Raw genomic sequence first — 15,549 nt, 5'->3', positions numbered from 1 at the left:
ATTTTTTGACATAATTTAACTTTAATGTTATAGTGCTGGTTGTTCAATATCTACATTATTTTAGTATTTATATATGTATTTGTCTTTACATTTGGTAATAAACTTATTTATTTTTCTTGTCACTATTCTATATTTTGGTGATTTGAAATTGAAATAATAAGATGTTTATTGAAAATATTACCAAACTCTTAACCTTTTGATATTATACTTTTATTCTCTATTACTTTTTTATCTATTCCATTTAAAATGAAATTATCTGCAAGAACATAAAAAGAGAAATTTCAAACAATTTTATTGTTTGAATGTGTAGAACCACTAAATCCTTACCGGATGATGATTTTAATCGTATTTATTGATCTCTGTAATTTAATTTGGACAAGTTTTGATTGAATCGACACTATGAATAAGAATTTTGTTTGATATTTATAGTCTCAAATTGGTAGGACTTTAAAATTATATTTATAGTTATAAATTTTGATAAATTAGAACTTCTAATTCCTTGTGTTGTGTCCAATTACGATCCTTAGAGCATCCGCAGCGCACAAGACCCCTTAAAAAAATATGTAATAAAAAATATTGTCCAATTATCGATATTCATTCTATTTATTATTTCATCTTATATTTTTTTATGTTTACAACTTAGACTAACTATTATAATATATATTTATATTAGAATTAAAAAATAACATAAAGGAATCCATTTAATTTTTTTTCCATGTTTTTTTAGTTAATATATGTGTTAACTTACATTCGTGCAAACACACGAACTTTTTGCTAGTATATATAATGATGCTTAATTTTGAAAGTGTTCGGATTACCGGGTCGAAAGCTGTGGTTAATTTGAATATATATGTGAGTAAATGAATAATTGGGTCGGATTTTAGGTTGACCCGCCCATAAACTTAAAATGGTTAAAACTAAAATTAAAAATGTTATAGATATGTTTTGAACTCGCAACCTAACAAAACAAGTACAACTCTTTAACCAACTAGGCTAATAACACATTATATTTTAAATTCAACACCAAATTTGATGAACGCGAGACATTTTTAACTAACTAATCTATATATATATATATATATATATATATATATATATATATATATATATATGCTTAATTTTGAAAGTGTTTGGATTGCCGGGTCGAGAGTTATGGTTAGTTTGGATATATATGTGAGAGTAAATGGATATTTGGGTCGAATTCTGGGTTGACCCGCCATAAACTTAAAACGGTTCAAAATAAAATAAAAAATGTTATAGGTATGTTTCGAACTCGCAACCTAACAAAAGAAGTATAACTTTTTAACTAACTAGACTAATAACACTTTATATTTTAAATTCAATGCTAAATTTGATAAACGCGGGACGTTGTAACAATATATTTTTTTTCGTATGCATCGCACGGGGATCTTACTAGTTTTTCTAATATTATTAGTACTAGTTTTTAGCGTGTTTTGAAAATACTTTAATATGAGCTATAATTATGAGTATATATGTTATTGTAATAGAAAGAGAGCAAGAGAAAAGGTACTAACTCTTTTTTTCGGAACACTGGTTGCGTTTGACTCGGGAGATGAACTGATATGATAAATGATATCCTATTATTCGCAAGAAGCTGGATGTTCATTTTTTAATCCTATTATTCGCGAAGAGTCGGATGATCCAGTGCAAGCAGACTTGACAGAGAGTTGCACTCAAAAAAAGTACTTAGTTAAATGCTTCAAATTCGCGAGAAGCAAGTGCAAGCAAAGACTAGACAGATAGTTGTGCTCGAAAAAAGCACAGTTGTGCTCGAAAAGAGCACTTAGTTTATAGACCTTGATGATCCCAAAGAACCAGGTAAGATAAGAGAGCTAGATGAAACCAAATTGAACTGAAATTTTCTTGAAGGTCGGTAATTTGTTACTTTATATTTTCACTTGAATTTTCTTGAAAGGTAATTTGTTCGTTTGTATTTTCAATAGTTAAATCAAGATTTGAATTGATTTATATAAAAATAATAATTTTACTAAATTTTATTGACCATATCAGTTATAATAATTTGAATGGAGAATTAATTTTGTAAGTTGAAATTGATATAAGAAAAACTGTCTGTGAATTGAATATATAAACAATTAAAAATGAATAATAAGTCAGAGGACCTGTCTTAAGTGAAATTTGTTTTAAAAAAGATATAATGGGAGTGCAAACTATCTTAACCTGCATTTTTTTCCACAACTTTTCTAAAATATATATATATATATATAAATTTTAAATATAAATTAGTATAAAAAATTAATATCTCAACAAACAAATTAATTTATTCATTCATTCACTAAAATATCCTCTATTTATAAACAATATATAATAATACATTTTAATGTTTTTTAAAACACTCTTTTTTAAAATAAAGACCAATTAAATTTTTTAAAGAATCCAAAGTTTATTCAAATAAAACTCAAAAACAAATGGCTTAAACCTAATCTATAGAGAATTCTGAGGTTTTAACAGCAATAAAAGAAAACAATAATTCTGACGTTTTAAAGATACTCATCTCCTACCTAATTTGAAGTATTAAATGCTTATATAAATAAATGTTTTTTATAATATGATTTAAAATCACCTAACTATTTAAATTCAATTAAATTAAGTTAAAATCAGCATTTTATCAATGGTAACAAGGGCATAAACATAAGAGGTCAACTAAAAAGCAAATACATAGAAAGAGGGAATAAAAATAAGTCAAATCAAGTTTCTGAAAATGTATATGTTCTTCTACATCTCCAATTAGAGAGTGAACTCCCTTAAATAGATGCATAATAATAATAATGTAGTATTTTCATAAATGAAATATCATGACACTCTCTAATTGTTGCTCTAAGCTAGTATTGATACTAATAAAATAGGCCAAAATCAATTTTATCTTAAAATCTGGATTTTCCCAGCTGAATAACGGTTTGTTCAATTTGTACTGATATATGTACATAAAATACCTACTACTTGTGTGAGCTCTCTTCAAATCTCCATTTTTGTCTGACTTGAATGCAATGGTGCTGCACAAACAAGATCAAACCATCTAAATGACCAAATATTTAAGGTCCAATTTGGCAACAATTCATTTGATATCAAAATTACGAACCTGAGTTGGCTGATGAATCATAACTCATTAATGAGTTGTCTGGCGTAATAATAAAATTAGGATTATTCTGTCTTCCCCAAACTGGATGATGAAATCCATCAAGAGGCCACAACTGTTGATATTGATTTCTGGTGCTATTCAACTGCCCTTGCCCTTCCGACCACATTGGTGGTATGACCATTCCTGGGAAGTTAGTCTCTGCAGGGGATCTACTCTGCATGTTTTCAAGTCATCAACATAGTCATTCAGAGAATCATCAAAGCATAGTCCTAACATAAGAAATGTGAAAGAATGATTCAAGACTTCTTCTATGTTCCTTAGTAAGCATAAAGTAACTATATGATCATGATAAATGTTGGATATTCTAGTCATGCCCATCATGTATATTTGTGTTTCTAGTTTCCTTCATCAACATTGGGCTGCTGCTTTGTTACCAAACTCTTTTACATGTTTGATAAAAAATCTACATTTGTTATGTTTTCCAAAAATCACAATAATGTAAAAATAATATGATCGATCAAAAAATCTATATACCAAATGAAGCAACAAAAGTTACTATAGTTTCTATTATGATCTAAAAAATAATCTGATCATTATCCTAATAAATATTATACCAAATAAGAAATAAAATAATAACTTTCTAGCTAACCGCCTACTTCAACATAGTGTACTACAATCTTCAATGTGAACATTTTATTTGGCTATCAATGAGAATGATTACTGAAAACTTACTTCTACGGCCAATAGACTGTCAATGTTGAAATCAATCCTTGGATTAACAGAAGAAAGCCTCATAGACAAAAACTGCAAAGTAAATGAATTTTCAATTCGTGTAACAAACAAGCATAGTGCACCGTACACATGAAAAGAAACATAAAATTAACAGAACATATATTAGAATCAACAGCTAAAACAGATAATTCAAAATAAATTATATGAGGAGAAACTGACAAAGTTTCAGCAGTCTTTGAACATCCAACTTCTATACCAATATAAGAGTGGAAGATATCAGAATGCAAGAAGGTTAAAAAAAATCCTACTGTCAGAACAGTTCCACTATGCAAATTTATATACATTATTGTAATTTCTGAGGAAGCATGAGAGGAGGGCAAAAGATTATCCTAAGCTCCCTGTTTTCTTTTTGGTTGAAATTCTGATATTTTTAAATAGTGAGAAATATAGGAAATTGTGATTTTTAATGCATATAGGAAAAGTTAAATCCAAATATGTGAGGCCTCAATGTATCTCTCATTTATCTTTACAGAAAGCTTCTTTCTATCCATTCTTTTAACTATAATAATAAAGTGTGAAAATTACCTTCATGGTCTTACATACAAATTATCTACACTCACTTATCTATAATAATAATAAAGTATTTACAACTTAAGATCTTTCAAAACAATGGTAGAATGATGCTAGAAGTTTGTTTAGTCCTCTACTATCTTCAATCTTAACATGTCTTTTATATAGTTTTCCCTTATAACAATATTCTCTTTAATTATTTTCCAACTAGTCCCTTCGCAGAAACACTATTAATACAAAGTTTTACATTTCAAATATATATATATTTTACTTGAGAAAGTCATCTTAGGCCTTGTTCTTATTCAGGTTTTTCAAATAACCCAACAAAATCAATTATCACATCACTTCCTCTCTCATTCATCAAATCAATCAATTCATTAACCAAAATACTAAAATACCCTCTATTTTAAATTATTATTATTTATTATATTTATATATATGAATACCTTTTAAGTCTTTTTACCAAAAAAAACATCTCATTTTCTCAAAATCATCACCCATAATCATTATTTTCTCCCTCTAAGTTATTTAAATAACCTGAAACGAACAAGGCCTTACATGGAGTTGGAACTCATGTGTTTCACTTTTATGTCTGGTGGTAGGTTAGATTATCATTTGATGTTTCACTTTTTAATTGTTGAGTATTTTAATGCCAAATATCGAAGATTCCATCAAAATTTTGACTTTTTGTAATCATCAACTTGAGAAGGTATTTGGTCAAATAATGAGCCTACCCCTTACTAATTTACATTCATTGGTTCTAGCATTTCCCGATAAGTTTGAGGATGAAAATACACATGAAGCTATTCTACTTTTGGTGGGAATCTTAACTAATTGGATTCATCTTTTCAACTATTAAGAGAAATTCAAAATCTATTTATTTATCTTTTTTTCCATTAATTTAGGAACTAGCTCTGTCCCGACATTCATAGCCCCCACCACTTCAACTTCGGGCATTCTTAGTGGGAATCAGACCTGAGCCTTCATGCCTCTTAAACAAAACTTCTTATGTCTGGTGGTAGGTTAGATTATCATTTGATGTTTCACTTTTTAATTGTTGAGTATTTTAATGCCAAACATCGAAGATTCCATCAAAATTTTGACTTTTTGTAATCATCAACTTGAGAAGGTATTTGGTCAAATAATGAGCCTACCCCTTACTAATTTACATTCATTGGTTCTAGCATTTCCCGATAAGTTTGAGGATGAAAATACACATGAAGCTATTCTACTTTTGGTGGGAATCTTAACTAATTGGATTCATCTTTTCAACTATTAAGAGAAATTCAAAATCTATTTATTTATCTTTTTTTCCATTAATTTAGGAACTAGCTCTGTCCCGACATTCATAGCCCCCACCACTTCAACTTCGGGCATTCTTAGTGGGAATCAGACCTGAGCCTTCATGCCTCTTAAACAAAACTTCTTTCACTTAAGCTTCCCTAGTTGATTAAATCTAAAATCTATTTACAAAATGCAGAACTATGCCTTCAACAAATTGCTCAATTAAAAGTTAAAATTAGTAGTGTCAATCAAAATATATTTTCATTATTGGCCGTGCATAGCATGGGTATACACCTAGTTAATGTAAATTTAAACAACAAATGTCCATGTCTGACCTCCACTTGACGTTGTAGAGACTGCACATGATTAATAATCTCATCGAGCACCATTGCTGTACCTGAAATCTGAAGAGATACTACGTGTCATGATGATGATTGATATACTTAAACAATTTAAAACATTTCAAAAATAATATGTTGAATTTCTGCTAGTAGGTTTTCGACAGTGAAAGAAAAGAGTACACTTATGAGCAACCATGGATTTATCACATAGGAATAGGATTAATTATTTTTTGAAGAGAAATTTCATCAAAGAAAGTTAATTGATATGAAATGAGTTCATCTTCTGCAAACTATAAATCCACTAAAAAATATTGATTTCATATAAGATGTTATGGAGACATGAGATAAAAAAGGCTTGGGCAGAATCTCATTTCTATATATAGGTAGGGTTGACTATCAGAATCTCTATTAATTCAAAAGACACATTCATCCACAAGATCTGTACCAAAACTTCTTGTGTCAACAACCATTGTATATGTAATAATTGGGTAGCACTGAAATATTATTAGTTCATTTTGAAAAAACAGAATAACAGATAAATAGTACTAGGGTTATTATAATAAGCATTTTAAAATAACCTCTAAGTTATTTGGTTTAAAAAATATTAAGGGCTTGGTCAAAATAAAAAGTTATTTTTGAAACAAGGGCTTGGTATAAAAGTAAGAAAGAAGAAAGATATTTATACCAAATTGTGGTTTAGAGCTGTCAAATTGGGGAACCGTGTGAACTTTCCCAATAATTTATTGTTAACCCCATTTTTATAAAGATGCCAAAACACCCAATAGACTTGTTAAGAGGGTTGTTTGTTCACATTTCTGGTAAAAGGCTAATTACCTTTTCCCTAAAAGGTGTCTAGAATGACATTACAGCTTTTAAGGCATAACCTAAAGATATAATCATACTTATAAACTAGATTACAAGAGAAAGACAGCTAAGTGGCCAACCTTGTCACATCCGGGGACCAGTTCTTGAAGTAGCTTCATCCGGGCATTAATTTTCTCTCTCCGAGCCTGTATTATTAGTATTACAACAATAACTAAATCAATCAAATATATTGAGATGATGATTGTAAACATGATTAATTAAGATCTAAAACCGGCTTACTCTCTCAGCTAAGCTATGGCTGTCTGTAGCTTGACCCCGACGAGCTCGAACATGAACGTACGGAAGCATTTCTTTGTCCTCGGGATTCTTGTTAATCACCTTCTTTATTTTCTTGCCAGTTCCTTTACCCTATTTCAAACATAGTTAGTGGTGAATTACTTCAGCTTTTTGTTTCAGGGTTTCATTTTAATAATAATACCTTCTTCTCTATCTCCTTTCGCTTCGCTGATCTTTTTTGAGTGCTAGTAATCACATGTTCGGGTTGATCTGAGGATATATTTGGCTTTGTCTCTGAATCAAATGGTTCTGACTTCACCTTCTGCGAATTAGCGCTTGAACTTGACGGAACTGAGCTAGTCTCAATGGAAGTTTCGGAGAACTTTGCCGCCCGTTCAAGCAGAGCGGTGTTTGATGGGAAAGACTGAGTGTTCCAATTTTCGCTGGAATGAGCAGCCCGAGAAGCATCAAATCCCGACGAGTGCAAGAGCTCTACTGCTTGATTAGACGGAAGTTCGAGAAGTGCGGTGAAGGAACTACCAGTCTCGGGCGCCTGTGTACCCATTACCCGATGAATTTCTTCTTCGCCAAATTGAACAGATTGGGTGCCTAGAATACCGCCGTAGTTGGTGGATCTAGCTTTAGATTCTACGATTCCTTCCATCAAATGAAGTAAACTGACCCGAATCTACAGCTCTCTCAATAGGACAAGTCGAGTTAAATTTGAACTTGAGAGAATAAAATGGACTATGAAACCCTAAGCAGGAAATATGAAAGAGAGATAATGGGTGTCTTTCAGTCTCCCCTACAGATCTCTTACATTCCTTCAATGGCTGTCGATCTCTTCCTTCCCGCAGAGTAGTTAATTACAGCTTCATAATAACCATTTGAAGTATAGGGAAAGCAATGTTGCTGCGTCAATGATGCTTGGTGCCTCTCTCTCTCTCTGAAAGCAAAAGAGAGAGATGATTGAGTGTATGAGAAAGGAAGTGGAGGAGGATGAGGAAAGCGCAACTGTAGCCTGTAGGGCGGGGACCGTACAAAGGCCTAACCCGACACAGTTTTAATCGTAGAAGATGATGCGTCATTTTCTTGCATTTATACACATTTTCTAGAATATTACATTTTATTTCACATTTTAAAACACTTTTTTCTATAATTAATAAAATTAATTTCATTTTAACTCTACTACGAAGATACCCGCGCGATGTAAACGGATAAAAATATATTATTACAACGTTGTGCGTTCATCAAATTTGGTGTTGAATTTAAAATATAAGATGTTATTAGCCTAGTTGGTTAAAGAGTTGTACTTATTTTTGTTAGGTTGCGAGTTTAAACCATACTTATAACATTTTTAATTTTATTTTTAACCGTTTTAAATTTATGGACGGGTCAACCCACAATTCGATTCAAGTATCCATTTACTCTCACATATATATTATATATATCCAAATTAACCACGGCTTTCGACCACCCGACAATCCAGACACTTTCAAAATTAAGCATCATTATATATATAGATTTTATGTTTTTATAAATAGTAAATTGTCTGCATTTTATTTTATTTCTATATATTTATGTATAAAATATATCTTTAAATGTTGTTATTCCTTTTTTTTAATAGTCTAAGTTTTTTATTTTATTTTATTTTAGGAAGTATTAAGTGAGTATTAAAAAATAAAACACTTTTTTAGAAATTTATGATAAGGATTTTCAGGTTATTTTTTTTTTTTTTTTAATAGTTGTTCAAGGATTTATTTTTCATGCATTATGGAATCAAGTCTGTCGATTTTTTTTGGTATTCAAACCCAGAAAGATCTTAATTGCTATCCATATTTAATTGTCTACTAGTATAAATGGGTACATATCTAAATATTAGATTAACTACCATGAATTTGTGCATTTATGGTGTCACTCCCCCTCTGATCAACTTTTTCGTAAAATGTTATTTTGCGCATCTCAATTCTTCCAACGTTAAATGTTATTTTGTTAGAGAAGGAGGAAATGTGATATGTTTTAACTTCCCTTGAAACTTTTGTTAACCCTTTCTCCCTTAAACATTATCCTAGGTTTAATTTTTTTTTTTCAATTTCCCTTTTATACCGAACATTTCTACTTGTGTGATTAGGAGAAGACTAACGGATTGGAGAGATGGGATCAAGGACATGTTCAAACTATTCACGGAGGACAAAGCTAATGTAGCACATGTGGAACGGAAATTAGAAGAACGACAACCCCACCAGACGCTAAATGGGAAACTTCATTGATATAATATTCACCAACTCATATGTTTCAAACAATGAAGAAGATCCTTATACGTCTTCTTAGACGTTCGATATCGTCAAGGCACAAACTTTTGAGATATGAGGGATAATTGTAGAAGATTGGTTTAGATCTTTTGTAGAAAAATATTAATACCCTCCACCTCCTTTTAAACACGAGTTTGTAATCCATAATGACATTTTAGTTAAAGAAGAATTTATTTCTAAGTATACAATTTGTTCTAATGCATCATCTTATGACCTATAAATAAAACGTAATTTAAAAAATAAAAAATGATGTTATTTCTTCAGTAGAAAAAAAATTATTGAAGTCAATTTAAACACAACGAAATAATCTCAAATTTTTTTAAGATGGAAAATTTTAAACGAAAACGAACGTTAATATTTAATTGAACTTTTAAAATCAAACAAAGACGCCTTTGCGTGGTCCTATCGAGATATGTCAAGAATTAATTCCGAGATTATCGAACACCATATTCACCCTATCCCGACGTCAAACGAGTCAAGAAAAAATTTAGATGCATGCGGGCAAACATTGTGGATAAAATGAATGAAGAGTGCATAAACAATTGGACGCAAGATTTCTTTAGGTTGTCGAGTATCCTAATTGGATTGCCAATGTTGTTCCAATAGCCAAGAAGGATGAGAAAATACGAGTATGTATCGACTATCGAGATCTCAACCAAGAGAGTCCGAAAGAAAATTTCACTAACGGTATTTCAAAAAGAAAACCAACGTTTTTCACTTTAAACTATGTTTCGACTTGATTCGAGAGGATACGTAGGCATCCTTAACTATAGGTCCGATGGTAATCATTTGTTTTATAAAAATATGAAGAAATATTGTCGAGATTCTTTTAAAATAAACTAAATAAAGACAATGAATATTAAAAAACGAATAAGAATCGAGATAAGAGTGTGTTGGGTTTTGCAACAGCAAAACTATGGATCTTCTTAGAAATCAAAACCTGTAGCAAATCAGATTCCAAATCGTCTATGACGATAAACAGATTACCAAGAACTGAAATAGCACAAAGCAATAAACGACAACACAATATACGTGGTTCGGTCAAAATCGACCTACGTCCACGGGAGGGATAAGTTTCACTAAATCAAACAAATGTCAATAGTAGAAACTTACATGCCCTGTTCTCAAATGAAAGAAGTGATTACACTAGGAATGATTGGACTACTCCACAATCAAAAGCTCCCCCAATCTCTCACTCTGGATCAGCCAAAGAACAAGAATAAGAAGGAAACCTGAAACCTTAGATCTGTAATTCACTCTCTCTCTATTTGCTCTGTTATGAGAAAAATACCCAAAAAAGTATTTATACTCTAACCCGTTTTCTAAAAAAGAAAACCCTGACCCGTTTACCCGGAATTTAAAAAAAACCGCCCGTAATGGCAAGGAACACCAACAATTCTCCCCCTTCCGAGCCATGGGAGAATGTTGCTATCAACATTCATCATCGTGACACTTCTGCCAGAACCATTCCGGCTTTGGCACAACATATCTCATGCTTTCCTCTTGGCAAGCCCTTTGTCATCATATCTGACCCGTTCTCATCTGTATGCACTTTCTCCAAGTATAACTCCTTCTTCTCGAACACTTCACGGATCCAATGGTACCTTCTTTGGATGTGTTTTGAACGTGAATGGAAACTTGGATTCTTGCTCACATGTATAGCACTCTGTGAGTCACTAAACACCACAAACCTGTCTTGTGCAATGCTAATTTCTTTCAACAATTCTTTCATCCATCTCATTTCTTTACAACATTCAGTAATGGCAATATATTCAGCTTCTGTAGTAGACAAAGCAACACATTTCTGTAGACGAGACTGCCATGATACAGCTCCTCCTCCAAAAGTAAACAAATACCCTGAAGTTGATCTCATTGTGTCAATATCACCACTCATATTTGAATCAGAAAACCCTTCAACATGTGACTTTCTAGTACCATAACACAAAGCGTATTTGGAGGTCCCTCGAAGATATCTCATTAGCCACTTAACCGCTTCCCAGTGTATCTTACCAGGATTTGAAAGAGAACGACTAAGTACTCCAACTGCATGAGCTATATCCGGTCTTGTACAGACCATTGTATACATCAGACTGCCTATTGCTGAAGCATATGGAATACTACACATTTCTTGTCTTTCCTCTTCATCCTTGGGAGACATTGTCTTGTTTATTTTCAAGTGTGTAGCCAATGGACAAGCAACTGGCTTTGCCTTGTCCATACAGAATCGTTTTAGAATCTTCTCAATATATCTCTCTTGAGATAACCATAGCCTTTTCTTCACCCGATCACGAATGACCTGCATTCCAAGAATTTGTCTTGCTTGACCCAAGTCTTTCATCTCAAAAGACTTAGCCAAATCCTTTTTCAACTTGGCAATCTTGAGCTTGTCTCTCCCAACAATCAGCATGTCATCAACATATAGGAGAAGTATAATAAAATCATTAGAAGCAAACTTTTGCACAAAGACACAATGATCTGTAGACGTCTTCATGTACCCATGGATGGTCATGAACGACTCAAACTTAAGATACCACTGCCTTGGTGCTTGCTTCAAACCATACAGACTTTTGACAAGTTTGCACACCTTGCTTTCCTCACCTTTCTTATTATAACCTTCAGGTTGCTCCATATAAACATCTTCATCCAAATCACCATGGAGAAATGCAGTCTTGACATCAAGTTGTTCAACCTCAAGATCCATACAAGCAGCTAGACTTAACACCACCTGAATAGAAGTCATCTTCACTACCGGTGAGAAAATCTCATCATAATCGATTCCATGCCTCTGGCCAAAACCTTTGACAACCAGCCTAGCCTTGTATCTTGTCTTGCTATCATCACCTTCTTGCTTGATCTTGTACACCCATTTATTTTGTAATACTTTTCTGTTCTCTGGTCTTTCAACTAGATCATATGTGCCATTTTTCAGCAATGACTTCATCTCTTCATCCATGGCAGCTAGCCATTCTTTCTTATGAGCATCCTCAAGAGCCTCCTTATAGCATATAGGCTCCCCACAATCAGTTAGAAGAACATACTCTGTAGCAGGATACTTAGAACTTGATCTTTTCTCCCTAGTAGACCTCCGAAGTACCTCTGTTTGTTGATTCTGTTGATTTCCATCTTCTTGTTGAACTTCAAAATCAACCTCAATATTATCACCAAGATCAGTTTCAGTATTAGTATCATTTCCATGGCCTACAGCTTGATCCTGAGGAACATCATCATCACTATCTGAGTCTGAAGCTACATGTGGCCTTGTCTCCTCAACATCATGAGACAACTCAAGACCAGAAAGGTCACGTATGTATGCATCAAGCTTTTCACCATCTTCAAAATTCTCAATAGTCTGATCTTCAAGGAATACCACATCCCAGCTTCTCAAAACATTCTTATCAACTGGGTCATAACACCTGTATCCCCACTTTTCATCACCATACCCCAAAAATATGCATTGTCTGGTTTTTGCATCTAGCTTAGACCTCTCATCTTTTGGAACATGCACAAAAGCTCTGCAACCAAAAACACGTAAATAGTCATAATTAACATCTTTACCTGACCAGACGCTTTCTGCACACTTATTATTCAATGGCTTGGAGGGAGAACGGTTGATCACATACACTGCAGTGCTCATGGCTTCAGCCCAGAAATGCTTAGCCAACCTGGCATGGGAGAGCATACTCCTCATCCGTTCCAACATTGTTCTGTTCATCCTCTCTGCCACACCATTTTGTTGTGGAGTCTTGGGCACAGTCTGTTCATGTCGAATACCCTGCTCTTTACAATAATCATCAAATGAGCCTATGTACTCTCCCCCATTATCTGACCGCACCCTCATCAGTTTTCTTCCTGTCTCTCTTTCAACCAGCTTGTGAAAGACCTCAAACCTTGCTGCAACCTCATCCTTGGACTTTATAGCATAAGCCCAAACCTTCCTAGATGCATCGTCTATGAAGGTTACAAAATAGGAAGCACCGCCTATGGATTTAATCTTCATAGGACCACAAACATCTGTATGGACCAATTCAAGGACATTCTTTTTCAGTTCAACTTTTGACTTACTGAAGGAGACTTTGTTCTGCTTACCCTTCAAGCAATGCTCACAATTTTCAAGATGAGCATCCTTGAGATTCAGCAACTCATTCCTCTTGATCAAAACATTCAGCCCCTTTTCATTAATGTGACCTAATCTCTTGTGCCACAACTCAGAGGATGACTCCATTAAAACAGAATATGCCGCATCATAGACAATTTTCAAATTTGTCTTGTATAAGGAACAACATTTCTTACCTCGTGCAATAACCAATGAACCCTTGCTTAGCTTCCATGCTCCACCACTGAAAACATTATGGTATCCTCCATCATCGAGCTTACCTGCTGAAATCAAATTCATTCTCAAATCAGGAACATGTCTTACATCTCTCAATGTCAGGAAGCAACCCATGTTTGTCTCAATTCTAACATCACCCAGACCAGCTATCTTGGACACACCACTGTTACCCATGCGAACCTCACCATAATCACCAGCTTTGTAGGACTGAAAGTAACCTTTGTGTGGAGTTATATGGAATGAGGCACCTGTGTCAACAACCCATGCTGTTTCATTTGAAGATGTTCTAAGACAGGAGTCTTGACAGTTAGAAGCATATGTCAGTTCACCATCTGAAGCATAAGCAGATGTATCTGCACTCTGTTCTTTCTTTTCTCTGGGCTTCACTGTACCCTTCGCTTTATCATTTTTAAATTTCCAGCACTCATTTTTCCAGTGACCCATTTTGCCACAGTAATGGCAAGCACCATCCTTCTTTGGAGCTCTAGACTTGCTTCTAGACTTTCCCCTGCTCGAACCACTTCTATTATCTTTTAATCTTCCTCTATCAGCTACCAACATATCAGACTTAGAGGGTTTATCCCCCTTTCGATTCTCCTCATCAAGTAAGGAACTGGTGATAAATGCCATGTTGACTTTACCATTTGGTGCTGAGTTGCTGAGAGTGATAATAAGTGTCTCCCAACTTGCAGGCAAAGATCCAAGGACTAAAAGTGCTTGCACCTCATCATCAAAGTTTATCTTCATACTACTCAGCTGATTCAAAATATTTTGAAATTCATTCAAGTGCTCAGCAATTGATTTATTATCAATGTACTTCAGATTCACCAGCCTTCGTACCAGTGCTGCTTTATTCCCTGTTGACCTCCCAGCATAGAGAGCTTCAAGTTTGCTCCACACACCATACGCTGTAGTCTCATTCTCAACATGGTGCACAACATTTACACCAACCCAGGAACGAATAAAGCTGCAGGCCTTTCTATCTATCTTTTTCCAATCAGCCTCTTTTGTAGTCTCAGGTCTAACACCCTCATTTTCAATTGCTTCATTCAAATCATATGAAACTAACAGATCACTGATCATCAGTTTCCATTTCCTGTAGTTTGTACCATTCAGACTCACCATATCAGGTCTAGATTTCCCCATTATTACTGCCTTAACAACTGACAAAAACACCAGCAAAGAAACCAGTTGATCTCTTCTATGAATTTCGCCAAATAACCAGCAGAGCACTCTGCTCCAATGTTAAAACAGATAACCAATCAATACTGCTCTGATACCACTGTTGGGTTTTGCAACAGCAAAACTATGGATCTTCTTAGAAATCAAAACCTGTAGCAAATCAGATTCCAAATCGTCTATGACGATAAACAGATTACCAAGAACTGAAATAGCACAAAGCAATAAACGACAACACAATATACGTGGTTCGGTCAAAATCGACCTACGTCCACGGGAGGGATAAGTTTCACTAAATCAAACAAATGTCAATAGTAGAAACTTACATGCCCTGTTCTCAAATGAAAGAAGTGATTACACTAGGAATGATTGGACTACTCCACAATCAAAAGCTCCCCCAATCTCTCACTCTAGATCAGCCAAAGAACAAGAAGAAGAAGGAAACCTGAAACCCTAGATCTGTAATTCACTCTCTCTCTATTTGCTCTATTATGAGAAAAATACCCAAAAAAGTATTTATACTCTAACCCGTTTTCTAAAAAAGAAAACCCTGACCCGTTTACGCGGAATTTAAAAAAAACC

The 15,549-nt window shown here is 33.8% G+C and overlaps 1 protein-coding gene across 2 annotated transcripts; it reads right to left on the bottom strand.

The window, feature by feature from the left end:
• Positions 1–2,711: 2,711 nt before the first annotated feature.
• Positions 2,712–8,060, bottom strand: LOC124940467 (transcription factor bHLH48). Of its 2 annotated transcripts, XM_047480990.1 has the most exons (8): positions 7,886–8,060; positions 7,349–7,815; positions 7,150–7,278; positions 6,990–7,055; positions 6,040–6,108; positions 3,851–3,922; positions 3,119–3,332; positions 2,712–3,032 (listed from the first exon to the last, which is right to left on the bottom strand). In XM_047480990.1, the coding sequence occupies exons 2-8, from the start codon at positions 7,808–7,810 to the stop codon at positions 2,995–2,997; spliced, it is 1,050 nt and encodes a 349-aa protein (XP_047336946.1). In that variant the 5' UTR covers positions 7,811–7,815; positions 7,886–8,060; the 3' UTR covers positions 2,712–2,994. The 2 variants fall into 2 exon arrangements, with proteins under 2 accessions (XP_047336946.1, XP_047336945.1); XM_047480989.1 differs by lacking the exon at positions 7,886–8,060 and having other exon boundaries at positions 7,349–7,870.
• Positions 8,061–15,549: the final 7,489 nt, after the last annotated feature.

The sequence above is a fragment of the Impatiens glandulifera genome, chromosome 5 (assembly GCF_907164915.1).
Source record: "Impatiens glandulifera chromosome 5, dImpGla2.1, whole genome shotgun sequence".
Lineage (NCBI taxonomy): Eukaryota > Viridiplantae > Streptophyta > Magnoliopsida > Ericales > Balsaminaceae > Impatiens > Impatiens glandulifera.
The sequence above is the reverse complement of the archived record's forward strand: the minus strand, read 5'-3'. Positions and strand labels throughout refer to the sequence as shown.